At 38.1% G+C, this 26,649-nt stretch overlaps 1 protein-coding gene across 1 annotated transcript in view; it reads left to right on the top strand.

The window, feature by feature from the left end:
• The first annotated feature begins 4,968 nt into the window (after window positions 1-4,968).
• FGFR1 (fibroblast growth factor receptor 1) overlaps window positions 4,969-26,649 on the top strand; it is a 63,144-nt gene continuing 41,463 nt past the window's right edge. The window contains exons 1-2 of the mRNA XM_063448451.1: window positions 4,969-5,018; window positions 19,597-19,760. Coding sequence (XP_063304521.1) covers window positions 19,670-19,760 — 91 coding nt within the window. The 5' untranslated portion in view covers window positions 4,969-5,018; window positions 19,597-19,669. The remainder of the gene's footprint in view (window positions 5,019-19,596; window positions 19,761-26,649) is intronic.

The raw sequence follows: 26,649 nt of genomic DNA, 5'->3' as shown, positions 1-26,649 counted from the left end.
TTTTGCATTTTATTGAATTTACAAGTATGGATACAGTTGATACAGTGTATACAGTACAAATAACGTCTTGGAAGTGTTACAAAATTTCAGCACCACTGTACAGCAGATACAAAGAAATATAGAACTTTGGGTGGGCCCTGTTGACATCTATGGGAATAAAAGTGCTTCATGGCAGTGTGTGTAATTTTTATGCTCCTGGTGTGAATTCAGTCAATTACAGTGGGTGTTTGTGGATCCCACCCAGGATTTCACAAAATGAGCATAAGAATTCTAGATACAGGTGGGCAGCAATTGCAAGCCTTAACTGACATAATATAGAATTCAAAAACATACCAAAAACCCTACCAAATGTGGTGACCATATAATGCAAGAGAAGAGATTAAACAGACATAGAAAAAAAATACAAGAAAACTAATTATGATTATGATTATGACCCCAAAGCACGCAAGTGATCCTAATTAAAATTTTGCTGTATTCACACTATGACCTATGGATAGATGCTACATATCACTGCTTCAATCATTAATTATATTTAAAAAAAAAATCACATTTAGTTAATATGAAGACAGACATCTAACTCAGTGTAACACTAGACTGGTATTATTTTATGTAGTGATTCCTAAATAAAATAGCATGTTAATAATGATGGTATTGAACGCAATAAAGAACCTGCAGTGGGACAAAATAGAAGGTACCATGAAATGTGAAATATATATTAGACCATGATTTTGATTAGGATTATATTTGTTAAATGCCCACTTTAACCCCTTAAGGACCAAACTTCTAGAATAAAAGGGAATCATGACATGTCACATATGTCATGTGTCCTTAAGGGGTTAAGGCTATATGTGTTAAAATACAAACCTGAAGAATAGCATTTTTTTCATGAATATCTGATAATGTTCCGCCCTTTGTCATGTTACACCTGCAGCTAGGATAATATTAATATAAAGCTGAACTGTCCAGAGTGAGATTTTTGTGAAACCGGAGAGATAACTAGAAGTTAACCTCAAGCCATCAATATATTTATTTAATTATAATTTTTTTTAGAACTCATTAGTTTAATTGTTTTCAGTTTACAATCCTTGCTTGGTGTGTAACTAAAAAGAAACGCTTTAATGTTAAAATAAATATGTTTCATCAGAACATACCCATTGTTAAAATACAAAAAAAAAATGTAAAAAGTTAAAGGGACACTATAGTCACCAGAACAACTACAGCTTATTGTTTTTGTTCTGGTGAGTAGAATCATTACCTTCAGGCTTTTTGCTGTAAACGCTGTCTTTTCGGAGAAAATGCCACTTCACTGGCCACTCCTCAGATGGCTGTTCGAGATCCTTCCTGGGTCATGGCAGCCTAAAATGCATCCAAACATTCAGTGTCTCCTCCCTCTGCATGCAGACACTGAACTTTTCTCATAGAGATTTATTGATTCAATTCACCTCTATGAGGAGATGCTGATTGGCCAGGGCTGTGTTTGAATCATGCTGGCTCTGCCCATAATCTCCTTGTCAGTCTCAGCCAATCCTATGGGGAAGCACTGTGATTGGATCAGGCTACCACTTCTGCTGTGGGCAGGTATAAACGAAACAGTGACAAAGCCATCAGCTTCAGGTTTGAATACAAATAAGATTTTACTATTTTTAGGGAGGCATGAGGGGACCAGGGTGGCTAGATGGTGGTTTTAACCCTATAGGGTCAGGAATACATGTTTGTGTTTCTGACCCTATAGTGCTCCTTTAAACTGTAACCTGTAACCGAGTGCTGGGACAGTCTCCTCACAGTGGATGCTCCACCCACAATGAAATCACCAGACATGATGATGTGTGGCCCAATCAAATGCTAATCATAGTGAAGCATTGCACACCATTCTCTGCCAATCCAATGTTTCACATTAAACTCATGTTTCTCTGTTGGATGCTCTAGGAACCATCATCATCTTTGTTATGCTTGTGAAGTAATAAAGTTAAACATAAAGACCTTAGAAGGAAGTGCCTCTAGTGGCCTCTCTTGACAAACCTATTAGTTAATTTGGATTCCCCACTTGTATACCAATGACACACAGATATCTCTTTGCTCCGCTGACCTCTCCCCCTCTGCCCTCCAACATGTCACAGTTTGTCTTTCTTCAATTTCTGATTGGATGTCTTTCCGCACACTAAGGAGGCACATTTGGTGGCCCGTACAAGTAGGCTTATCAGCATGGGAGGATGTGAGAGCTGCGAGTCATTTTCTCCCAGAGACCAGAGTCGCGTGGGATGAGGGGAAGAGGCAGTTAGCATGGGGCCATGCCAGGAGAGACAGGGCCCAGAGGAGGAGAACGCAGGAGAGGAGGGAGTGCAGGGGGCAAGAGTCTGCCCCTAACTCCCAACATCCTCAGCCTGCAGACTGGACATAATGGAATCCACTCTCCAGCACTTAAAAGGTAGGAAACTGGAGGGTGGCTCTAAAAGTGTATATTTTTTTACCTGCATGTGTATCTGTATGTCTGTCAGTGTGTGTATCTATGTGTCTGTCAGTGTATGGGTATCTGTATATCTGTCAGTGTGTGTGTCTGTGTATCTCTATGTCTGTCGGTGTGTGTCTATGTGTTTATTTGTATGTCTGTCAGTGTGTATGTATGTATGTCTGTCCATGTGTGTGTGTGTATGTGTGCATTTGTATGTCTGTCAGTGTGTATCTGTATGTCTGTCAATGTGTGTGTCTATGTGTCTGTCAGTGTGTGGGTATCTGTATGTTTCAGTGTGTGTGTCTGTGTGTGTGTATCTGTATGTCTGTCAGAATGTATCTGTATATCTGTCAGTGTGTGTCTATGTGTGTATCTGTATGTCTGTCAGTGTGCGTCTGTATATCTGTCCGTGTGTATTTGTATGTCTGTCAGTGTGTATCTGTATGTCTGTCAATGTGTGTGTCTGTGTATCTGTATGTCAGTGTGTGTATATGTATGCCTGTCAGTGTGTTTATTTGTGTAGGTGTGTGTGTGTGTGTTTTTTTTTTCTTAATTCAATTGTATACCTTTACTTGGAAGGTGAAGCACTAAAAACGTAAAAATCTGTGGCCCGAAGAACTTTAGCCTAATTAATTTTGACCCCTACCTACTGCCAGGTTGTGCAGGTCTGCTTTAACCTAACTCATGTAGTGTCAAACTCACTGCATATGAGAAAGTACAGCACTCCTGAAGAAATGTTGTGTGCTTGTATGACATTTCTGTGTAGATGTCAAGTGTACATTAAAGAACGGGCACAGCATCATGAGGCAATGAATTTGGCCTTAAAAGAAGTGTCTGTAATGTTTATTTTTTTCCACTTACATTCCAGCTTACATTTACTTGCATTTGTACTTACAATACAACAAGGAATTTCTTTTTAATGCTTTTTCCTAAAATGTTCCACCCTCTAAAAGGAATTATAAACACCTGAAGTTAAAAGAACACTCCAAGCACCATAACTACTACAGCATGTTGTACTGGCTATGGTACCATAAGTGCCTTGACATCCCTCAATGTGAGTAGTCAAACTGCCTCCTAATAGTTTGACTTTTTCCTGGGGTCTGCCAGGTGCTGTTCGCAGCTCCTGCTAAAAGCTTCCACTATTTCTGCCAATTAGTAAATGTTTCTCCATTGGAGAAGTGTCAGTGCACTCCTGGCACCATAACCACTACAGAGCACTGTAGTGGTTCTGGTTCTAGGAGTGTTCCTTTAAGAACTTTCATAAAGGTAAAAAAATCTATACGTGTCCAAGCCAAAATGTATCCCCACACCTCCCCCTCCAATTCCAGTAAGTACGCGTAAAAAATAAACAAAAACAAAAACCTTATGAATAAATAAACACATACACACATAAATAAAAAATGGTTCTGGTAAGTGTCAGAATTGGAAGTTTAATGCACACACGGATGTGTGTGTGTGTGTGTGTTTTGTTCATTTAAAGGCATAATAAGGTATAAAATACGTTAAAATAAAGATATATTATATGATATAACCAGCTTTTAGGTTTGTAGAATGTCTTCAGTTACCTATATCTCAAATACTGCTTGACAGCCAGATTTATAAACTATGCTTTTACTGCCTCTAGATAAACTTGTTGTACACTGCAGTAAAATCCAAAGCTGCAACTTGCTTATTGCAAACAAAAAAATGCCAGGCGGGAGTTAAATGGCACAGAAACTACAAACCCCAGCGTGCATTGGAGAAATGTGAGCGGGTAGGAGGTATTTTTTGTGTAAATGAAGTCTGCTTGGGAGGGGCTGCAAATTCTTGTATGGAGCGTGGGGGATGGGATGGGTCTGTATTGTTAAGAAGTGACTCAGTGCTCCCTGCTTAAAAAAGCCTGCACTCTCGGAAGGGATCTAGCTCCAAGGCACATTGGAAAGGTGATCAGATCCTGCGTGAAACCTTCCTAGTCGGAAACTGGTTCATTGGAAGAATCTGCTGGGGCTTTTGTTATTTTTATTTAGAGAGAACCCTTCAGTACTTCAGACGTGCATAAAGCGTTCCAACTTTTTCTCACTTGGATTTTTAAGGTGTTTCAGAACTCCAAATTTGTTTTTTCCTATCAACTGAGACCAGATGGTTTAAATTAAGTCTTTTTACTTTTTTTTTTTTTTTTCTCCCTCTTTGCCTTTTTAACTTTCACCCAAGGAAGTTCTTTTGTATTTTTTTTTTCCTAATATATATATATATTTTTGTAGTGCCTCGAAAACTAATTTTTTGACTACTATAATATGTATATACATTGCTTTTAGTTCATTTCGGACCGATCAGTCAATTGTATTTTTTTTTTCTCTCCCAGTTTTTGGCTTTAAGTGAACGTTTGTTAGGTATCGAGCGTTGTGGAAGTTACTAAAGAAACGAAAGAGGTTTTTTTTTTTTTCCACTTTTCTTAAAGCTTTTTTTTTTTTTAATTTTATTTTAAACCATTTAAAAACATTTTTTTTAAAAATTATTCTTTCTCCATTTGACAAAGGATACATACATATTGCACGTCTTCTTGGAGAGGAAAACTATACATCCTAAGCAGGTAAAAATATTTCCATTTTTAATCCACAAAACTACTTTCTATACCTTTTTTATTTTAAAACCTACCATGTATTGGGTAGAATGTGTTCTTGATGTAAGTCCTATGTACTTTTTTTTTAATTTTTTTTTATTATTAATATTAAGCAGATAAAGTTGAGTGTGTTTATATTCCTTAAACGTGAATCCTAGACCAAGATGCAGTGTGCATGTTCTAGATTTTATATTGGTTTTTAGCCAATTGGTCTAGTGTTGTGTCCATGCTCTTTTCCAATCAAACCGTTAAATCTGAATGTTTAGTAACATTTGTTTAACTTTGTATTCCTGCCATTTAGAATGGGTGAACATTCAGTTATGTCATATGGTGGATTCATACACTAGCAATAAGTCATTGATGACAAATCTTAATCGATGATGAGGCCCTCCCTGCTCTTGCAAGTTTGCAAAGTGTTATAATGCTCCCATACTCCTTTCTTTTCACGTCACTGTTTTCCTAGTTTCTAACTTGTAAAATGTGCCCTAGTCCATTTATAGCTGGCTGGGAACGGGTTTTTCTTTTTGATGCCCGTGCGTTCCTTCAGAATACTGAGCCCCTTCTTATCCTAGAACTCAACAGATCCTCTTTTTGTGTGTGGTTGTTAGAGGGGGCTTTTAAACATGGCTGCTGCAACTGGTTCACCTAGCATTTGTAATCTCTGCCTCGTGTACTGGTAAACACTGAGACTGTGTACTGCCATAGGATTTCACTTGACTCTGAATTTGCAAATTATTTTTAGTCCCCAGTGGTCAGATTATTCTATGGTTGAATGCTTTTAATGTTCTTGTTTGCATATTTAACCTTTTTTATTTTTTTTATTTATGTATGTCTTTAATTTTTTACATTTTTTTTTTTTTTTTTTTACCTTTCAAATTCTGCTTGTCTACCATTAATGGATATGACTTGATGAATGCCATCTATTTTAGATATCAGTTGTAGGAAAGTTGATGGTGAAGTGTAACTCTGTATCTGACTAGTGGTAAACTTGATTTTGTGTTGATAGTTTGGATTACAAAGTGCATTTTAAAATTTAGATCAAAATAGACAAATATGGTGGTGAGGAGGGGGTAATTATCCAAGCCAGCTATGTTTTCAGTTCTGCTGACTTGGCCTTAAGTTTGAAATTCACCTCTAAATTTCAAAACTTCACAGTTTTGTAAATACACTGTTGAAATTTGTTGGAAGTCAGTCTCTCAGGATTATTTTCTGAAACAAGCGTTTGAAGTGAATTTCAAATTAAAGTCCAGAGTAGCTGAACTTAAAGCTTAGCTGACTTGGCTAATTTAGCCTTAAATTTGAAATGAACTTTGAATTTTCACTTTACTAAATAACCCTGTCAAATTATCAACACTTTTATTTAGTGTGTTCTGCCAGATGAAAGTTAATGTTTATAGGGACTATAATGTATTTTAAGTTGTTGGCTACCTTTTTGCAATTTACCACAGACAGCCCATTGGAAATTTCCAAACCTGTGTGTTTGTCTTTATCTTTCACTTAGTGGTAATTGAAATGCCAGATTCGACTGTTATCTTTTACTCTTAACCAGCTGTGCATCACTATTTCACTGCAAGTCCGTAATCTAAAGCCAACATCTTGAATTTTCTAGCAGAAGTTGTGAACAAATGGTGGTGTGAAATTCCTCTGACTTTTTTTATTCTTTAACCCTCTGCATGACCGGGAGAAAAGCACATTGTCGAATCCCATTATTTAATTACATACATGGTCACTAAAGGGATTCAGTATGGCTGTCATCTTACCATGATATGGATGCTAAACCTGAAAAAGCAAGCTACAAATTTGGGGAATCAGCGGAAGCATCTGCAGTGGTTAAATAAAGTAGATATTGGTTTAAATACACCCACTGTAAAAATGTCAAAGGTGTGATCCAAATAAACAAATTGTGTGTGTGTGTGTGTGTGTGTGTGTGTTAGTGACCGGATAGTCCTGTAGGCACCAAAACTTGCCTTTATTTTCACATAGGTATGTGCACAGACTTGCTATAAAATGGATGGGTGAACATACCTGAATATTATGTATTGCTGGTACACTCTGTGTATATGTGTGTGTGTGTATGTATGTATGTATGTATGTATGTGTATATATATATATATATATATATATATATATATCACACACACTGTTTAGTTGCTGTTTTTTTTTTTTGTCTTAGTCACTGGATGACAATATTCTCTACATGTATGCACATATTACTATGAGGTTCCACACCAATCCCTGCATTAGTATTTCTTTCCATGTTATTGGGTAGTTCTTATACCACTATAGGCCCCCCACACCCCGGAATACTACATACTGGCTGAGAGGACAGTGTATATTTTAAAGCCTTATCCATGTCATTGACTGAAGACCAGTAAGTACACATGCCCTAAAAGAGTCTAAAGTTTTGCTAATTCCCTTCTTGCGTGTACTTTACTCTTACTGATATGCACGTATGTATTCTGCAGCCACTGGCAACTTGGTGCAGGTTCCCGTATAAATCTGTGTCTTATATGCGGCTTCTTTACTGTATTTGCTTGTGTATGGATCATATAAACTAATAATGGTGAATCCTAGAATTTGGTAACCTATGGCACCCCAGCTGCTGTGTACCAAGAATTCAACTGTGTCTAGGGAATTCTAGTTTGACAGTAAACCGGTGGGTTTTTAAAAAAACAAAACAAACTTTTTCTGTCATCTGTAATGGATTCTTTCCTCCTCCTTATGCTTTTTACTGTAAACCTTACACACTTCCAATACCAAGATTTCTCCGCTCACAGCTCATTTCCCACATTACTAGGTCCTTCTGTTTTCACATCTGTGTTGCAAGTGACAATACATAGGTCCTATGTCATTCTTCAAACTGCAGTGATAGTTCTATTTTACCAGGCTCCTCAGAATGTACAAAGACTAGATCTATATATTCACTAGAATTAAATGTGAAGTCTTAGCAGGAACACACAAGCTCTTTGTGTTGCTGGTTCATGTCTTCACCTCCGGTCTCCTCTTCACATGCATCCCCAAATTGTCGCTTTTCCTTTGTACATCACTTCTCAACTCATTTGTCAATAACTCCTGTTTTTCTAACCTATTATCACATGTAAGTATACCTTTATGTATGCACCTCCCTCCCCCCCCAACATTTTATTGGAAATTAGGCAGAATATCCGTAACAATAGGAGCTTTGAGGTCACATATCCAAACACACCAGATTGCCAATTCCATTTAAACCCCTTAAGGACACGTGACATGTCATGATTCCCTTTTATTCCAGAAGTTTGGTCCTTAAGGGGTTAAATAATATTAGAGCTTCATACATTGAGTATCTAAAAGGAGTCCGAATTAGGGAAACCCGAGAAAACTAGGTGCTGTATATCAGGTAAAATAGCAATATACCAATTCAAGAAAGATCGCAAAATCCTATGTGACAGGTTCAGTTCTGTAATAAAAGTGTAAATGCATTTTGTTACTGTATGTAAGAATACCATGTAAAAGTATTTTATTTAGTGTTGGGAAACTGTGTAGCATTGTTCTTGCATCATAACATTCGTCTATATATTTCTTTGTCCCAATACTCTAGTACTTCATTGTTATCCCTTCCTGGTCATACAAAGCTGTACAGCTGTTCTTTAGCGTGACAGCAAGATTTTCTCAATTCCACTTCCTCTTGGATTGGCTTAGTTAATCAAAATCTTCCCTTTTAAATCTTCGGCTCTCTGGGAGAGATTTATCAAAGTGTTCTGTTCTAAAAAGTTTTTTTTTTATTTTTTTAAAAGTACCAATCGCCATGGATACCAGTTGAACTAGCAGGCAAATTCCATTTGTGATTCCTCCCTGTTTTTTGCAACACATTTTACAACTGAACACTTTGATAAATCTTCCCCAATGTGTTCTCTTAATATGTCACATGTTTGTTTTCCCTATTTCCCAAAGCAGTGGCATTGGACACAAATCAATATGTCCTCTTATATAATTTATCCTTCTGGAGTTGTCAAAAATCCACTGACTTGAGTAATGGTACCAGTGTCTATAAACAATATTTTTTTAAAACATTTTTCCAAGTGCATTCTGCTTTGATGTGGACTTTGTGTCCTAATGTGTATACCCCACTTCCTATACACTGTAAGCCTGTTTGAGCAGGGTCCTATTCAACCTATCGTTCCTGTGATTTTTTTTTTTTCTTCTTGTAATTGTCCTATTTATAGTTAAATTCCCCTCTCATAATATTGTAAAGCGCTACGGAATCTGTTGGCGCTATATAAATGGCAATAATAATAATAATAATATTGAACTCTTTCCTAGTCCATCCCTACAAATAGTGGAGATAAAGGCTTCAACCTCCCCATTGTCCATTCTTTAAATCTTCAAGTTGCAGAGGAATCATACTGTTTGTTTACCAGGTCTAGAAAATATTTGATTAGTAGCTTGTTTGAGCTGGAAACTCGCCACCTTTAGTTCTTGCATGTTAACAGTAGCCACCCTCACTCCCACTTTATTCTTCACATAGGGATGGGGAATTGGGACTAGCAAATGTATTGCTTTGGGGTTTCTGTCTAACCCCATGGGCCATACTCAGCCGCCCAAGGTCACCTTATGGTCAATCCTGCTGTGACTTTTGTTACCGGTCTACCTATTGTACAGTGCTGCAGAATATGTTGGCACTTTACATGAATAATTTAAAGGATCACTATAGTGTCAGGAAAACAAAGCGGTTTTCCTGACACTATAGTGCCCTGAGGGTGCCCCCACCCTCAGGGTCCTCCTCCCGTGGCGCTAAAGGGGTTAAAACCCCTTCAGCCACTTACCTTAATCTCTCCTCCCTGTCCGACGTCACTGGAGCCGAATGCGCAAGTGCCGCGCTCGCATTTAAAGTGTCCATAGGAAAGCATTTCTCAATGTTTTCCTATGGACGCTTTGCGCAATGGAGGCGACATTCGCCTCTAGTGGCTGTCCGGAAGGCAGTCACTAGAGGCTGGATTAACCCCAAATGTAAACCTAGCAGTTTCTCTGAAACTGCTATGTTTGCATCTGAAGGGCTAAAACCTGATGGACATAGTATTGAGCTGAAGTGGTCGGGGTGACTATAGTGTCCCTTTAACATGTGGAGTTGCAACAGTGATTGTGGCCCTGAGTCCAATAGCATGAAGGCTTTGTTTGGTTTTTGTGTTTTGTTTTTGTCTTCGCACACTCAAAGGTTATCAGAGGTAGTAATGACAGAAGACTTTGCTCAGCAACAGAAAAAAAAAGTGCTTGATGGGGTACAAAAGTGTGGGTACAATGAGGTTATGTATAATAATAATTAACAAAAAACACTCCCTTTCATACTTGCACCATTTTTGTGCCAGTGTGTTATTTCTTATGTATGACACCATTACACAGCCCTGTACAATTGGTGCCTTTTTCCCTGCCCTTACCTGTTTTCTCTCCCTTCTTATTATTCTTTTGGATTTTGTTTTCTTTTATTCTGATGATTTTACAACTAATTACATGTTCAAATTTAAGCAAAATTATTGATATTTACAACTTGAAGGTAGACCTATGTCTCTCTCCTAAGAACTTGAAAGTTTTTACCTTTCTCAGGAAACCCGCCAATAACCGTGACAAAACGGTGCCTTTTCTGTTTTTTAATACACAACTATGTAACATTTGTTTCTGAGGTCTCCCCACCTTATTGAGGCATTTATTGCAGCTATCTGGATAGCCCACATGTAAGGTATTTATCATATGAGCCAAAGATGCCTAAGCATAACACCCCTCAGCCACTAATTAGTGTCGTGGTCAGCCAAGTCCTCTATTAAGAAAACACAATTTGCTAATTGTATGACAATTCTATCTAATTTATTGATAGGCTCAATAGAATAAATGTATACTGTAGTGGTTATGGTGCCAGAACTGCCCTGGCACCCCCCATTTGTAGGGAGTCAAACCATTCTTAGAGCAGTCTGACTTTTTACCTGGGGTTTGCCAGGTGCTTCTTTTACTTCATCAGTCAGAGGTCCTGAAGTGCTGGGTTTTCTTCTTGGTTGAGCTTCAGCTGATTGCTCCTACTGAAGTAATGAAGGTGTGGATCGTGCCCGGTGGGCCCCATGTGAAAGTCAAACTATTTCCAAAAAGGTTTATTTAATCTTGGATGGCAACAGGGCACTTCTAGAACCATAACCACCACAAAGTGCTTATGTTGCCTGGAGTGTTTGTTTTAATGCTCACAGAAGAAATTGGTTATACATAATATAATCTATGGACAGGTTTTCCTGCTGTGCTTTTAACAATTTTGATTAAGCATTTCAATTTGTATTGTAAAATAAGGTAATCTTCCTTTGCTGCAGTTAGATGCCTTTCAGTGCCTTAAGGACATGTGCTGCATAGTTTTCATCTATTTTGGGCAAGTGAAATCTGACATCCAAACAAAAAAATTAAACTTGGCACTGTAGTTTGTGGGTTATTGTTATTATTATTTATATTTTTTTTTTTCCTGCTTTAAAATCTGATTTGAGCACGGTTTTAAAACTGGGATGATTTCCATATTTTTGCCTAAAAAAGGCGTACCGATGGGAAAAACTCTGGGTTAAAGAATAAATTATTATTTTCTAGCAATGGCCGTATTTCATAGCCACTCTGCAAGAGATTTCTTTTGGTGTATAAAAGACAGATGACCTCCTGGGTGAATTCTGTTAAGTTGGGTTGATGTCCAGCACCAATAAGATAGTAGTGACCATCTGTTTACAATGCTAACCTTTTGAAGTTGTTGCCACTAGGACCAAACAGAAGGTTAGGTGTTAAAACGCCAGGCCACATGATTCAGGGCAGTAAACTGTTTTTACAGCTGTTTTAGGGGCCCCTGCAAATATTAGGTTTCCAGCTGCAGTGAAATAAAGCGGTCATCCATGTAACTGCTACATTAGTATTTACAAAAAAAAATTAAAAAAAATATATAAATACACCCCCTCCCCCAAAGTGGGGATGAAAACCCCTTCCACCTGAAGTGGATAGTTGATACATTGCTAAATACAAACACCAGTCAAGCCATAAGACTTGCTTTTCCCACAGAGATCTCACTACTGCAAAGGATTCTGGGTAGGCTTATGCAAATGAGCTCAACAAAGTAGTGAGAGCACTGTTAAAGTGAGATTTCTGTGGGGAAAGCAAGTCTTATGGCTTGACTGATGTGTGTATTTGTGTTTAGCAATGTATTTTAAAAAAAAAAGTGTCTCTCGATTCCCGCCCCCCCCCCCCCCCTCCCAAGGGCGCTCTCCACGTAATGTGCCCAGGTAGACCTCACATATCAGAAATGCGGTCTGCCGTGTACTCTATAGACAACTAGATACTGCATACACTAGCAGCAAGAAGAACCTACATGACATTACTCAGACAACTCATTGCCCACTACATATACTATGTCGCCACTGTAATGGCACACTAGACGACATCCCAGCATGCCTTTAGGATCAATGTTTAATTATAAAAAAATGTGCAGCCTACAAACTACCATATCTCTGACCAATGTTGATTGTTACTATTGCACTTGTTACAGCTAATATGGCATTTTCCAGCATGCAAGCTATCTCGAGCACATGAAGAATAAAATGTGTGTACCTACATATCCTATTGACTACAAACTGTCATAGGACTGTAAACTAGCAACCCTACAATGTAAATGGAGCCATGACAATATGGATGGCTTTAGGGGTCTGTTAGTGACCATTTCTAATCAACTATTTGCTGAATAATTTCTTTCCCCCGGGTCCACAATCCAAGACTAGAATTATTGAGTGAATGGGTTACGGAAGTTGAATATTATGTGGAACGTCTTCAACTGGTTATGGCTTTTGTGTACCCTTTTTTTTTTATTTGGTGACAGCCCAGAGTTTTAGAACTGAAGACTGGCTTATTAGATACCTCAATGATAGATTTTAATTTTTTTGCTACTGACTCTTGACCAGAGATTTATTTATTTTTTCCTCCCTCTTCCTTCTTGCTCCATAAATCCCAGCAAAGAAAGAAGCATAGTTTATCAAAATCCCATATGTTGGTATTTTGTTCTGTTTTTTTTTTTTTTTAATTTAAATTTTGTTTTTCTTCTTCTTGCTTAAATGTAATGGTTCTGCTGTCTTTCGCCTGTTTGAAATGGCGGTGTGTTTACACATTGCTGTCTAGGAACACCTGTAGTGGCAGTCACTCAGACGTGCTTCCTAGGTGAGCATCTTCACACTCTGCATGGAAGCGCTGAACGTTCCTCAGAGATGCGTTGATTCAAGTGGGGGCAGACAGAGCCATGACGAAACCTGAACTGTACTTGAATCTAAGCAGTAAAACACTCTCTCACTCTCGCCGCAGCTGGTTCCGCCTCTATGGCTGAAATCATCAAACTTGATGATCTCTGACAATCCAATGTTTTCCCTTCGAAAAACATTGGGAGGCTATTGCTCATCGTGGCAATTTGCTGTGCTGCGCCAGTCAGCATCTGCTCATAGAAATGCATTGAATCAATGCATTTCTATATGGAATGTTGCATGGAGGCACTGAATGCCAGTGCTGCAGATTGTGCATCATTGACATAGGAAGCACCTCTAATGGCCATCTGAGTGACTGCTACTATAGATTTTATTGGGCAGTAATGTAAACGCTGCCTGTTCTCTGAAAAGTCCATACTTACATTTTAGAGGGCTGCTGGGACAGTCTTTTGACACCAGAACAAATGCATTACACTAACTAAAGTGTCTCTAAAATCATGTTTGACTTTAAATCTATCTTGCTCGTACATTCTGCAAAAATTGGTCATCACCTGAATCACTGTATTTTGATTCCCATAAAGCTCAGTCATTTTAATGGCTCAGCTGATTGGTGGTGATTCATAATCCACAGAATTTTGGCTACTTCTATACAGTCTGCTGGTTTGGTTTGCCACCAGCATGCTGATCAGTGACCTCACAGGGACTTCCTGTAGCACTGCAGATGCTACAAATGCAAGTAGAATGTGGAGTTTTCAACATCTGGTACTGGGACACAAGGGCCTCGCTAAGATTTGTAGCCGATGCTTAAATTCTCGTTAACAGTCTTGTATTTTTGTTATTTTCTGATCCCATTGTAAGCTCTAGTACTTCTATGACTGAAAATATATGAATTCTCTGGCTTTTGTGAATAGGAGTTGTTGGCTGAGGCTAGACTTCAATAAAAGTAATTGCAGGCATTCCTGCACATATTGATATATTTAATGGTGATGTCTGAGAGAGACTGTGGGGACTGTCTGTGGATCTCCCATTTTTGTATCCCAGGACTTAATCCGGCCTTTATCAAGCATCCTAGGGCCAGTCTAATGGTTCATTTAGAAGTTACCTGCACCTGGGGTTAGGATTTTTTTTTTTTTTAATTCTTGTAAAAATCTATTTCCAATTTTGAACATAAAATAATTTAAATGAGACTATAGAAGTTGGAGCCTTTTCTTTGCAGAAACAGAATAAAAATTCCCACAAAGAGATTTATCTACAATTTTCTAGAAATACCCTATTTAAAATTGCTATACTGTGTTTTCATCGTGTGGTGCTTGATTATTTTTATATTAAATATTTTTAGCACATGCCATCACAATCTAGTTCAGGCAAGGTACAGCCAGGTCACATACTGCACATGAAGAAGAATTATTATTAAACATTTAAAGAGGTTTTCTAACCCATTTTAATAATTCTATATGTCCATTCCCCAAGCGGCGCCAAGTTCCAATAAAAGTCTTCTCATAGAGAAGCCTTTAGACCATTTTATTGGCTTGGGGCGCACAGAGCTGGAAAGGGTAGGGTGGATAATTTATAAATAAAAAGGGGTTTGGGAGGAAGTGGGTATTCCTTCAGGGTAGGATGGGAGAGAAGAGGTTCTCCCCTGCAAGTGAGGTTAGGTCTGTCGGCTTCATGCAGTGAGCACTGACAATAGATGTGTGCATATCCTACCACCATGACCACATCAAAAAACAGAAGTAGTCATGGTGGTTGTAATAACCTTTTTTTTTTCTTTTCTTATTTATATCCTCTGTATGCTTTCTTTAAGACACCACGGTGCAAAGTACTGAGCTTATAACCATGATTGACACGGTGCTAAGTCTGAGGCTTCTCGTTGTAGGATAACTTATTTGTTAAATATTGAAGGCCTAACATCAAGTTGTTCAACGAATATATATATATTGTTCGGACACCTATGAGCCGTCTCGCTGAATTATCTTAAAATGCTTACATTGGGGGATCTCTATGCCTGTACAGCACATACTAAACTGCACCATGGGATTGTGCTGATCATGCTTTCTAATCTGTTAACATATAGCCTAATACAAAATACTAGAACTGCTTACAGTTACAAGTACACTGTGCCAATTGCAATTGGCTAACTAATGCACAACCACCTTTGACCAATGTGCCTATTGGTTAAATAATGTGTACCACCCTAGATCAATGTGTCTATATATTTTATTAGCTGTGTGTAATAAAATTATGCTCGTTTGGAATAGATTGCGTTGTTGTAGTATGTGTTATTGAACATGCCTTTTCCCTGCACTGCAGAAATCTGTTGACCAGTCCATGGCAGTTTGGGGCCTTGAGGATCCTGAGCGAATATTCACCTTACAAATATATTGGGTACATTTGAAGTGATCATAAATAATACTTAAAATCCTGGAAAGTGCCAGTTCCCCCTTAATTAGGCCATTCTGTATGTGACGAAGTCTTTTGTACTGACGGTCTGGAAGGTGGTTACTTTAAAGGGACACTATAGTCACCTGAACAACTTTAGATTAATGAAGCAGTTTTGGTGTATAGAACATGCCCCTGCAGCCTCACTGCTCAATCCTCTGCCATTTAGGAGTTAAATCCCTTTGTTTATGAACCCTAGTCACACCTCCCTGCATGTGACTTGCACAGCCTTCCATAAACACTTCCTGTAAAGAGAGCCCTATTTAGGCTTTCTTTATTGCAAGTTCTGTTTTAATTAGGATTTTCTTATCCCCTGCTATGTTAATAGCTTGCTAGACCCTGCAAGAGCCTCCTGTATGTGATTAAAGTTCACTTTAGAGATTGAGATACAATTATTTAAGGTAAATTACATCTGTTTGAAAGTAAAACCAGTTTTTTTTTTCATGCAGGCTCTGTCAATCATAGCCAGGGGAGGTGTGGCTAGGGCTGCATAAACAGAAACAAAGTGATTTAACTCCTAAATGACAGTGAATTGAGAAGTGAAATTGCAGGGGAATGATCTATACACTAAAACTGCTTTATTTAGCTAAAGTAATTTAGGTGACTATAGTGTTCCTTTTAAGGTAGAAATAGCTCAGTCGCCAAGCTACAATATACTTCTTAACCCACCCCTTCTCTCTAGGTTTGTAAATACAAACTAAAAATGAAGCAGCCCAAGTTAACATGAGCGGTAGCACACTGATCATAGTAAAAATATGCCTATGCTATTTTGTATTACACTTTATGAAGACCTCTTGACTGAGTGACTGTATGCAGTTGGCTGCACAAGAGTGGTTGTTGGCCAAATGAAGAGCACTTGCATGGAATTGGCTCGGTATAGTGTGGTGGATTCCTTTATATTTATTTTTTTTTTTTTTAGGTATTTTGCTTAAATGTGGTTACCACTTATTACAGCCAATGAACGCTTGCGTGAGGAGAGGTATTGAACTACACGTTGGAAGTCAGTCTGCTCATCCATGTGTAATGTTTTACCTCCTATGCCAATGGGGTGTGTGTGGTCCACCCCAGTGTGTTAAAAGAACATTCCTGTGTTGGTAATAAATGTGTTGAGTGATGTCATATTCTTGCTCCCGGCATCACCCCAGGAGGCGAGTGAGGAAGCAGTGAGCAACTGAAAGAACATCCGTGCTTCTTGGCACCTGCTACCTGACTCCCCTCTCTCTGGTATATTTCTGCAGAGTAGGCACTGTCTGGAGTAAGCAGGTGGCTACTTTGCTTTACTGAAAAAGAGCCTGCTTCGAGCACCCTAAGGTGGCCAGCCAGGCACCTTCTAGGACCCCCCCCCCCACGTGACGGACAGGCTCCTCTTGGCGTCCCTCATAATCTTTTGCGCCAGGGTCAGTTGCACCGCCACTCTCTACCCCCTGTAGCTGCACTACTGGTTTGTGCTACATTTCCATAGCTTCACAAAAGGCTCTAGCAAAAAATATTTTTTCCTAATCTAAAAAAAATTCTTACATGTTATCTATACATGCACTGAATCTTATGAAAGAGTTTTGGTAATTTAACAGGCAACCTAAGCGGACATTAAAGCACGATTTGAAGGACATATCCAAATAGTCCTGATTTTAGCAAAACCGCCACTATTTAACCCCTTAAGGACACATGACCTGTGTGACATGTCATGATTCCCTTATATTCCAGAAGTTTGGTCCTTAATGGGTTAAGGGTCCAGTTCTGATTTATTTGTTCCGGGAACAGTCCCCAGACTGCCTGCATGAGCACATCGTTGGATGCGCTCGCACTGTGTATAAGCACTATGCAGATAGAGCTTCAGCTGTGCTCTCATCACAAGGCAATACAAGTGATGCAACAAAGCTGTAGGTGTCTAATCTTTAAAACCAGCACTAGTACATAATTTGATGGATCGGTTAAAAATCAATTGGAATATCCATTAAATCCTAATACTCCAAGAACCATAACCACTAAAGCCCACTGTAAAGGATGCATTGAGGATCATAGGCAAGTTATGGTTTGAGTACTTATTCAATGCATACTCTTGGCACCATAACCACTGCAGCAGATGGTAGCAAACAGACTATAATAACTGTAGTGAATCTGCAGTGTCCTTCAGAAGCTAGGATTTCCATAAAAGCATGGATAGCTACAGGGAGTAGAGTAATATTTGTTGGATACAGACTGTCTCTAATAAGTCAAATGCCATTTAAATCCATGGCGGGTCACTGCTTAGAAGGGGAAATATTTAGTTGGAATTGTTTTCTAAAGATTGACTATTCACTCTAAATGAGCAGAGATGGGGGACAAAGAGCCTCGTGCATCTTAACAGTGGTATTCTGGTACCATTTAGTCATTGGTCGTTCATTTTGGAATTATTCATGTTTTGCTTCCTGACTGTATTTACTTTTTTATGTGATCTAGTTTGGCAATCTGTAAATTAACCGCTGGTCACATTTTATATTGTCACAAACATCCTTTTCTCTGTTTCCAACGGTCTTGTCAGCTTTTATGTTTGTGCATTCACTTGTTTATTGTACCTTAGTCGTCTTCAGTCTTGACTTGCCCAGATTACCCCTAAAGGGTATCTAATGTTTGTTACTACCTGCTGCTCTTTACGTCTATCAGTTTAAAAAAAAAAAAAAAAAAAAAATATATATATATATATATATATATATATATATATATATATATATATATATATATATAATTTTTTTTGTTTTATTCTCACCTGCAAATCCCTCAACAGTTGTATCCTAAACTATATGTTCTTTTCTAATTATCTGCTTGGACAACAATCATCTGTCTTCTGTTAACATCCCATCTCCACTTCTTGCTTAAAGGGGCAGTCTAAGCACTAAAACCACTACAACTTGTTGCAAGGAGTTGTGGGTGCTGTGCCCATGATTTGTTAAACCTTCTATCCAACGCCATCAGACTACTTTTAGTTTAAAGTAATTTTTTATTTTATTTTTTTAAACTTCTCTGTAGCCCCGTTGACTTTCTCACTTTTCTGCTTGTATGTGTGGCTCTGCAGCATATATTGGTGCTTAAAGAAACACTCAGTGCGCTGATGTGCTTATGGTGCCTGGACGGCTCTGTGCCCCCCGCCCCCTTATACAAGTTGTCAAAGCATTTTGTTTTTACAGTGGGGGATGCACTCCTGGGAAAATGACGAAGACCTAGTGAGGTGGTTGCTCATTCCATATGTTGAAGTTTCGTGGCTAATATATGTAGATTGCACTCCGTGAAAGAGGCCAACTGTGGTAGCTGAAAAAGGTTGTGCCTATGATGTGAACGCCATAAAATCTCATGGCTTACATCAAGCTGTTAACAATGCCAGACAGTATTCCAACTGCATCATGGCTGTGTTTTTGTCCAGAGAAAATGGAATCACCTTGTGACTAATCTCCACTCAAAGGACTATAATGGTATTAGGAGTATGAATGTAAAGTAAGCAAAATAGCCTAGGGTAGTCTGTTTGGTTCGTAGAGACAAAGAGGAATACAAAACTAATAATATTGTGGAGATAAGATGATCTTAAAATGGTATCCTATGCAAAAAAAATTACAATTCCCTGTTATGCCCTTTGCAGTAATACACATGATCTATAACTTCCTGGCAAAGGAAGACTATTGTATTTTTTAAATTATTGTTGATGTACATTGCTTTCTCTCTTCCTGTAGAATTTTTTAGTGTATATCCACATGATTTTTTTTTTTTTTTAAAGCTTGGTTAAATGGGTCTACTATTTGTTATTAAAATATTTATAGCTATAATTGCTTTAAAAAAGCCTTACAATTTCAGTCTTAAAGAGCTGATTTGTAGAACAATCTTCATGTGTCTACCCTATTTTGTTTCCCCAGAAGCTGTGAGTTTTGGCTCACCCTGACACTGGAGGCCTCATGGATTCCCCTGGGCTGCACTAGCCAAGCAGGGATGTTCTCCAGAAGATCTTTGCTTTTCTGGGGTGTCCTACTTGCTGCTGCTCTCTCAGCTGCCAGGCCCCCTTCCATTCTGCCAGACCAAGGTAAGCATATTTTTCTTTTCTTCTTAACTGGCTTTATTTTGGAGGTGTCCGTCATAACTTTACACCTATACCATGTCAAACATTTTTGTATTTTTTATTTTATTTTTTGAAGTTTTTTGTGTTCTGGCTGTTTTAACATTCACACATTGAAATTATTCTGTTTTACAAGTCTTATCAGCAAAATAATAATTTATCCATTGATACTTTGCTGTTGGTTTTTGTCCCAATTAATTTTTGAAGCATATATAATATAAATAATTTCAACTAAATTAGTGGTGTGTTTAATTTTCTTTATGAGGTGGGGGGAGAGTAAGAAATCCTGTACTGGTCAAGGCTAGTTTTTTTTTTTTAATTTTATTTTTTTTCTCATGATTTTTATATATATATATATATATAATATTATTCTAGAATTGCATTTCTGGGTGTTCTATGACCTTTTCAAACCTTTGTACCTCACTTCTGAGTAAATGTGGCAGGGAGGTGTCTGCCTTTTTAATCTACTGTCTTTTAAGACTGATAAGAAATGATTTATCTTGACAATAATATATATGCCTGCAAGGTAACTGCTTCCTTGGAGCCAACCCTTAGTTAGTGTCTCACTAACCTTTAACTCTGCTGCCAGTTTAATCTTTTAGATGAGTGGTTAAAAGTGCGCTGCCAAATGTCCCAGGTAGTTTATCCTGTAAGTGTGTATACAGTTTTACATAAGGTGAGCTAAATACTACCTGAGCTCAAATGGTGTATAATTGAACAGGTTCCAAGCCCTAAGGCATGCACATTATCCAACACCAACTTCCTGTTTTTTTTTTTTTTGGTTTTTTTTAGTCCTGATGATGGACTTAGATTTCTATATCCGCAGGGTGTCTATACTCCACTTCTGGGTAAACAGATCACATACTTCTCTTGACAACCCTTCTGTACATGTACCAGAACACTGCCTCGGGTTACTGAACTTTTCTATACATCTAAACAGATAGGATTTCCGGCAACGGAGAACCCGTAGGGGCCTGAATAGAGAAAGCAAGGGTAACGTTGTAAAAAGGTGTTCTCATCTAGAAGAACTTACAATTATTCAGTATGAGTAGAAATGTGGATATTGAGTATCATGGGATTGAAATGACACACCACACACATTTAGTTTACCATTGTGTCTATTCCTATTGTTATATTAACCAGTTCAGTACCAGCGTAGGTTGCTGTAGTTCATACTTTTGTGTCTGGCTTGCAGTGTTGTGTTCAGGAACCAATGTGCAGACATTAAAGGCGTAAGTCTAGCACATTTTTATTTTATTTTTATTTTTTTCTGTATATCAGTCATTTTGACTACCCACCCATCCCAAACAAAAATGTCAATCATGGACTGCAAACATTACTTCCTACCTCAAACAAGAAGAATCTAGGAATGCTTTGTGTCTAGGCTTGTGAGTATTTGGGAGGGGAATAGCAGTGTTCTGAAGAGGGTGAGGGGCAAGAATAACACTTTTGGACAGGCATAAGGTCAGAGGCCAACTGGAAACAGCTGGGGCCCTTTTTTTTTTTTTTTTTTTTTTTAATTTTTTTTCCCTCCTTTTTGGTGGTGGTAGAGGGATCAAAAGGGAGAGGTTAATCCCTCATCTGAGGACTCAAATCTTAACTAAACAGAACTGCAAATTTAAAGCACTCATCCATGCAACACCTTCCTGACCTTTATCAGCCAATTATTTCCCAAGGAAAGAGAAGTGGAACAGCTTTGCTTATTGTACCTGAAATAAAGGGGGGGGGGGGGGGGGGGATGCATGGCATTTATAGGTCTTCTGTTGTGGTCCTTTAGTGGTTGGGAATTATGTAACAATACTCCTGATAGCCAGCATATGTTGATCCAAAAATTAGGTGTCAGGAGTGGGTAATTCCACTCTGTATGCTTTCCACAGGAGATTTAGATTGTATTGCATCTGTTACATTGGTAAGAAAAAAGGTGATTTGGAAAATCCTGTTCGAAAGATAGACCCAAGTCTGTGTCATAATTAATAAGTAGCGCATAGGCTAGTTTCTTACCAGTAGAATACATATGTTCAAGTGTGGCTTTTTTAATAATACATTTTATATATATTTTTTTTCTTCCCCCAAACATATCCTGTAAATAGATATAAAGAAAAACTGTATCTGGGCTGGTAACATTTTGCTACGTTTTTGAATACTGAAGGTGTGTTATAAGGTCCTGTACATAAAACTACACAAGAATAAATGGTTGCTTTCTGGTTGCAAACACTTATCATTTTAGTGCTAGCCAATGTAATAAAATGTTATAGTAAGGGTTGACCATAACTCACTCCCCTCTGCCCCCTCCCCTCCTCCCTCATTCTCAACTTCTTAAAAAAAACTATTGCTGAAAACTCGCTTTTTCAAGAAGGCATTTTAATTACAGTTAACCTTTCTATCCCTTCCACAACTCCCTCACTCCTCTTGCCTCTTTCCTGCATCTGTCATCTAAAAAAACAAAACACAAAAAAAATATAAAAACTTCATTGTAACCTCTCCCAGCAATAGCAACCTACTTATTACCCTTTACCTTTTGTGTCATTTTTACCTCACACTCATTAGAATGTCAAGCTGTTGGCTCAGAGGAGGGCACTTGCAATGTCTTCACTAAGAACCACAACTAGGGCTCACTGAACCCGCAAGTAGAAATTCACCACTGGAGGGTGTGATATGGCTTACAGTGATGAGTAACATTTTAGACCTGCTTAGTAGCATTGGACTAATACTTAAGTCCTGCCATAACCATCAACACCCCCCACCCCCTCCCCCCTGCTAAATTTGTTAAGCAGTATATGAAGTAAACAAACTAAGCTAATTTTTAACTAATGACACCCTACAAAACCAAGATTCCACAGTTACATGCCCTGTAGGATCTGTGCTAATTACTTTAAGCCATGGCAAATGTTGTTTATCTATATGAAGGTGTTTTTCTCACTGAATGTGTTGTTTGCAGAACCCAGTTGCTATTTGCACTGCTAAATTCATTTAAGAAGTTCACATAACATATTAGACACATTTTTATACTATTTATTCCTTCCTTCCTCTATACATCTTGCCAACTTGAAATCTGAATGTTTGCCTTGTTTTTGTACTCTGCACATATTTGTAGTTGGGCTTTGAGGCCTAGATGTACATAAATTAATGAACCTTCCCCCAACCACTCTTCCACTGCAGACAAAAGCTGTTTACTTGTCTTTTGAGGTATTTCCTGGGTCAGGAGGGATAAAGGGTTTAAGTGTTTAATGAGAACACATCTTTTTATCTCTGGATTGAGGAAAATGGGCGCTAAAATTGTTGTGAAAAGCTGCCTATGCCCTATTGGAGCACATTTATTTGGGAAGTATTTCTTATAAAGAAATTTGTCGGGGCAGGGTGGGCGGTTTATGCCATCTTCATTTTTAGATTATTGTAATAATAAACTAGGTTTTGTTCTGTGCAGTTGGGTCATATTGGGGAATCTGTAACAAATTGGTACTTTGTGTAGGCTTTATTTTTCATTGGCGTGTCAGGGGAGATTCTCTTTTAGATTGCATTCACTGGGTATAACTACTGTCATTTCTACTCCATAGCACAATATATTTGTAAAAATGTTTTGTAATGGTTTTCGAACTGTATTAACTCTGCACATTTACTGAAACACTAAACAGTATGGGAACCATATGCTCAAACTATAAATCACTGCAATATTTTAAGATAATTTTTCTTGTTTTGTCATGGACCGCAAAAGTTGTTTGAACCTTTTGATCAGGTGCAATAGGGGGAGGGATGGCAGGCTGTGGCACAAATTGAATCACTGATCCGACTCTTAATAGCTACGTTACCTCCATTATAAGCAAAGAGTGGAAGTGTGGATGGGAGGTTAAAGGAACATTGTAACATTGGTCCGAATACAAACCTAAAGTTAGAGTAATCTAGGGGCTATTTAGATTTGCTAGAGTCTCCCTAAATCTGAAGGCGGGGGAAACAAAAAGCTTTTTAATCACCTTCGATCACTCTGCACTTTAGAGCCGCCACTCTTACCTTGTCCGAGATAATCATTACTGGTGATCTTAGCCAATCTAATGCTTCCCCATTGGGAAGTGTTGGGGAGCTAGTGCACATGTTCAACAATCGTCTCATAATTGACTCAATGTCTCTCTGTGGGGAGAGTTTGGTGTGTTGCTCCTGCAAATGTTGCAGGACAACGCCAAGAAGCCTTCCTGGTGGCTGGCTCAGTGACCATCATTAGAGGTGGCTCTAGGCAGTAAAGTAAACCCCGCCTTTTCTTAGAAAAGGCAGTGTTTACACTGCGGAGTGAGGGGACAATCTTTGTCCCAGAATCACTATAGTAGTAGTAATTCTGGTGCTTAGTGTACCTTTTTAAAGATCCCATTGATAATTCTACTGGGCAGATGGGAGGCTCCTGATTGGTGAAACCTCTTCTTTGTCCAGAGTAGCCTGTCTGCAATGGATGTACAAATGCTTATTTTTATTTTATTTATATGTATAATATAGTGCATAATTGTGCTTTTTAAAAAAATGCAGTATTTTGTGTTTGTGTTTTTTTTATTTTATTTGAATGAGGTTATGCTGGTACTTTTCAACAAATTAGTTAAGTTTGATAGTATTTAAAAATACACTTGGCATACTGTTTGCTTTGGTCAAACACACGAGGCCAAATATATATTGGTTAGACATTATTCAACTTGGCTATATTCCAGCCTTTGGCTGTGACACATGCTGCACTAATGCACAATTTATGAGAAAATTGATTCCCTGTTAGTGAGGTTTAAAGCATGTTACTGGACTCATTGTGTTTTGCTTTATTGCCGCATCCTATACATAGTTGAATACTGAAACATTAGCCACCACTCAGGTTTTTGGGATTAGGGTACCTATGGGCTTATTTGTATGCTTCAGGAAGTAGAAGGAACACATTAAACTAGGCCCCATTGGCATTACTATGGAAACCAGCCAGTGCCTGCTGCTTGGAACCATTCACTCTCTTTTGTCTAAGTTAGGCTTTGTATAAGGCCTTTTATGGTATACCCTCCATCAGCTTAGATTAGTTTTGCATCCGCATGCTCAACTCAATTTGCATTTGAAAGTGGATGTATCTCTCCCTCCCCTCCAAAAACTGTGTATCAATATATGTATATAATATACATATATGTGTGAAACACACAAGATCTCTCCAAATATTGGCATGTAAATGCACTTGTTTTTATTTTTCTGTACGGTTTATGAATCACTTTGGAATGAATGCATGCATTTGTCTAGCGAGTCTAAAAATAAGATGTCAGACTGTACAGTGATTTGATTTTATAATAACCGTTGGTCTGTAGAGTTAACACTAGTTAATTCAGAAATGGTATTTGACAGTGTTTCCTTAATCATATGTTATTTTAATTCCTATAGACTTCTGAATTATAAGAATAGAATGTTTGATATTTGCTTAAGCATCTAATTTGCATGCGGTTCAAAGCGACAAAGATTTAATTTCAAAGGAAGTCCTTTTTCCAGCCACTAAGAAATCTCCTGCAGCCTGATCCCATATTAGGGGAAAGGAGCAAATCATCTTGGGATGTTGCTTACATTTGTTTTGATTTTAGAAATAGGGAATACTTTTAACATTGTAATATTTGTATGAATGTATCTTGTTTTTATTAATGTATATCAAGCTGTATAAAGCTGCAGAACTCTATTCTTAAATAAAGAATTTTGTCATTGATAAAATTATCACTGTTAATCACATATTCCTTTAACTCTTTTTAATCTTGCCTGCTAACAAACCATGACATTGGTAATCACTTTCTCATTGTTAAATACTGCCGGACTAGCTATTTTTATGGATTTGGTAATGCAGGTGTTAAAGACAAACGCCAGTAAGCCTGGTGATGACTAGCACATGTGTCATCAAATCATTGATTTGATCTGTTGCTTTCCCTTTACGAACAACCTCTGTATTGCTTAACCCCTTAAGGACCAAACTTCTGGAATAAAAGGGAATCATGACATGTCACACATGTCATGTGTCCTTAAGGGGTTAAAAGTCTTTTTATACTGAATTTTAAAGTTACGGTTATCTTCCTACCACAAAGGTAGGTGAACATAAAGCCTATGCATGGTACTTGTAAAGTCATCTCCAAGTGTATATGTTAAAGTAACATTTGGACCACCTTAAACACTTTATGCGCTGTAATGCTTATGGTAGAGACACTGTGTGCTGTGCTTGTGAGCACAGTAAAAGAAGGCTTCAATTTTTGCTTCCTCTGACGCAGGTAAAATTCTCGTTCCGATCGATTCCCAAAAGCCTCTGTCTTTTGGACGGCTGAATAAACCAATTATACCTTCATGCCCTGCCGCAATCCCAATATAAGTAGTCAAATAGTTTTTAGAAAGGTTAACTTTTATTTGCCGGGTACCAATTTCTCGCCATTAGTCTTCAGAGAGCCAACCTCTCACTGCTTGAGCAATACCTAGAGGTGCAGAACCTTACAGAAGCTCCTAATCTTCCAGCTCTCTGAAAGCTGTAGGTGAGCAATGCCTGCAGAGGACCCTGTTAAGTCAAATCATTTTAAAATGAGTGAACTGCTTACAAGGAATATGGGGAGCCAGAAGTGGAGTCAAGCTAAGATGCTCATCTGAAGACTGTATCTGCCTCACTGAATATGGCTGTAACAGCTCTGTGCAGCTGTGTCCATATTTTACTCATTACGCAGTCCTACAAAATCTCCTTATGCTTGGGCTTTTTTTTTTTTTTTTTTTTTTAAATAACATAAGAATATTAACTTGGCAGTAAGTGTATAGTCAATTCCTTGTTTAACACCGATCTGCACACATCAGTCAAGTCATAAGAGCTTTAAAATGTGCTGTGATGTTACTACTGCAA

The sequence above is a fragment of the Pelobates fuscus genome, chromosome 3 (assembly GCF_036172605.1).
Source record: "Pelobates fuscus isolate aPelFus1 chromosome 3, aPelFus1.pri, whole genome shotgun sequence".
NCBI classification, from domain to species: domain Eukaryota; kingdom Metazoa; phylum Chordata; class Amphibia; order Anura; family Pelobatidae; genus Pelobates; species Pelobates fuscus.
Note: the sequence above shows the minus strand (reverse complement) of the source record. Positions and strands in the feature narration are given on the sequence as shown.